Genomic DNA, 1,748 nt, shown 5'->3' on the forward strand with positions numbered 1-1,748 from the left:
TAAGGGGATCAAAAGCGGTAGATTCTTGCTGCTCTCTTATACTTTCTTTCAAGTATTCACTATTTCCAGCTGGCTATGATACCTATACTTGGTTGAAGGCCAACTTTTGTAAGTAGGCGAGGGGTACTATGTATAAAGGAAGAGGGGGTGTGAGACAAGCACGTGTCTCGTGTAACGACTCTTAACGTGACTCATCCACCCACGGAACTCGTATTTTTTCCATGAATACCTGCAACTCTTCAAATTCAACCACCCACCATGCCATCCCAACGAAGCAATTATAGAGCAAGCGATCGCTCAATTGAATCGACAATTGATTCCTAAATATGCTGAGGTTGCAAAGGAATTCGGAATCAATCGCGTTACCTTGATGCGGCGGTTCAAAGGTCAACAGGTCTCCAGAACAGAGGCAACATCAATTTACTGTCAGAATCTCACGAATACTGAAGAACAACGCCTCCTATTTCATATTAATCAGTTATCCGATCGCGGCTTCCCTGTGACACCTCAAATACTGCGCAATTTTGTATTTGAGATCACCAAAATGCAAGTAGGAATCAACTGGGTGTCTCGCTTTTGTGAGCGGCATAAAGCAAAGATCAAGAGCATCTATCTTCGTGCTCTGGATCAAAAGAGAAAGCAGGCAGATAATAGCTACTATTTTGAACACTTCTTTACTCTTGTAATTGCAGTTTTTTTGCTTCTTTTCGCGTGCAATTCCATGAGCTTTTTGCTGACTTCTATTGAATAGTTGCAGGAGAAGATCAAGCAGTATAATATCCTACCCCAGAACACCTACAATTTCGATGAAAAAGGCTTTCTTCTTGGCCTCCTTCGTACCCTCAAGCGAATCGTTTCTATAGAAGCTCTCAAACGGAAGCATACAATTGGAGCAGTGCAGGATGGCAGTAGAGAATTCATTTCTCTGCTTGCCGGTATTTGTGCAGATGGAACTACAATTCCACCTGCACTCATTTACCGCGGGGAATCAAGAGATATGCAAGATACGTGGCTTGAAGATTTTGATCCTAAAAAGGATCAGGCATACTTCGCTGCTTCAGAAAATGGATGGAGTAATGATGAATATGGGTTAACCTGGCTGAAACAGGTGTTTGATCCTCATACAAAGCAAAAAGCAAGAAATCATTACCGCCTGCTTATATTAGATGGCCATTCATCTCATATAAATATGGCATTCATTGATTATGCGGATCAGAATCGAATTTTGCTTATTATTCTTCCTCCCCACTCTACACACCGTTTACAGCCGCTAGATGTTGGAATATTTGGCCCACTTGCAAAGGCATATTCAGATCAACTAGATTCCTATACACGTTCTGGCTATGGCTTTATTCGGACTACAAAGCGAGATTTTTGGCGATTATTTCGTGCTGCATGGGAAATCTCTACAACTGCGGAAAATATCAAATCTGCCTTCATGGCCACTGGCATACATCCTATAGATCCTGCCCGCGTTCTCAAAAAGATTCAACCACGTCCACTTACACCCCCGGAACTGCTTCAGCAGCGTACACCTACATCTATCGAGCTTTGCGAGGCCTGATAAAGCAGGCAAGTCAACGTCACCGCCGACTTTCAGTTGATATTAAAAAAATTCTCCGCGCTGGGGAGAATATTGCTCTGGACAGAGAGGTTCTCTTAAAAGGGAATAAGAATCTTCAGACTGCTCTAAATACCCCCCTAATTGGCGACGCAAACGGGGTAAGCGTATGGGGTTGCTTAGTGGG

The 1,748-nt window shown here is 43.1% G+C and overlaps 1 protein-coding gene across 1 annotated transcript; it reads left to right on the plus strand.

Annotated features, from left to right (window-relative positions):
* Positions 1–544: 544 nt before the first annotated feature.
* HCAG_09259 (predicted protein) lies at positions 545–1,564 on the plus strand (the record flags this gene model as incomplete). Its single annotated transcript, XM_001535761.1, has 2 exons — positions 545–682; positions 752–1,564. The coding sequence occupies 2 exons, from the start codon at positions 545–547 to the stop codon at positions 1,562–1,564; spliced, it is 951 nt and encodes a 316-aa protein (XP_001535811.1).
* Positions 1,565–1,748: the final 184 nt, after the last annotated feature.

Source organism: Histoplasma capsulatum, genomic scaffold, assembly GCF_000149585.1.
Source record: "Histoplasma capsulatum NAm1 scaffold_133 genomic scaffold, whole genome shotgun sequence".
Classification (NCBI taxonomy): Eukaryota; Fungi; Ascomycota; class Eurotiomycetes; order Onygenales; family Ajellomycetaceae; genus Histoplasma; species Histoplasma mississippiense.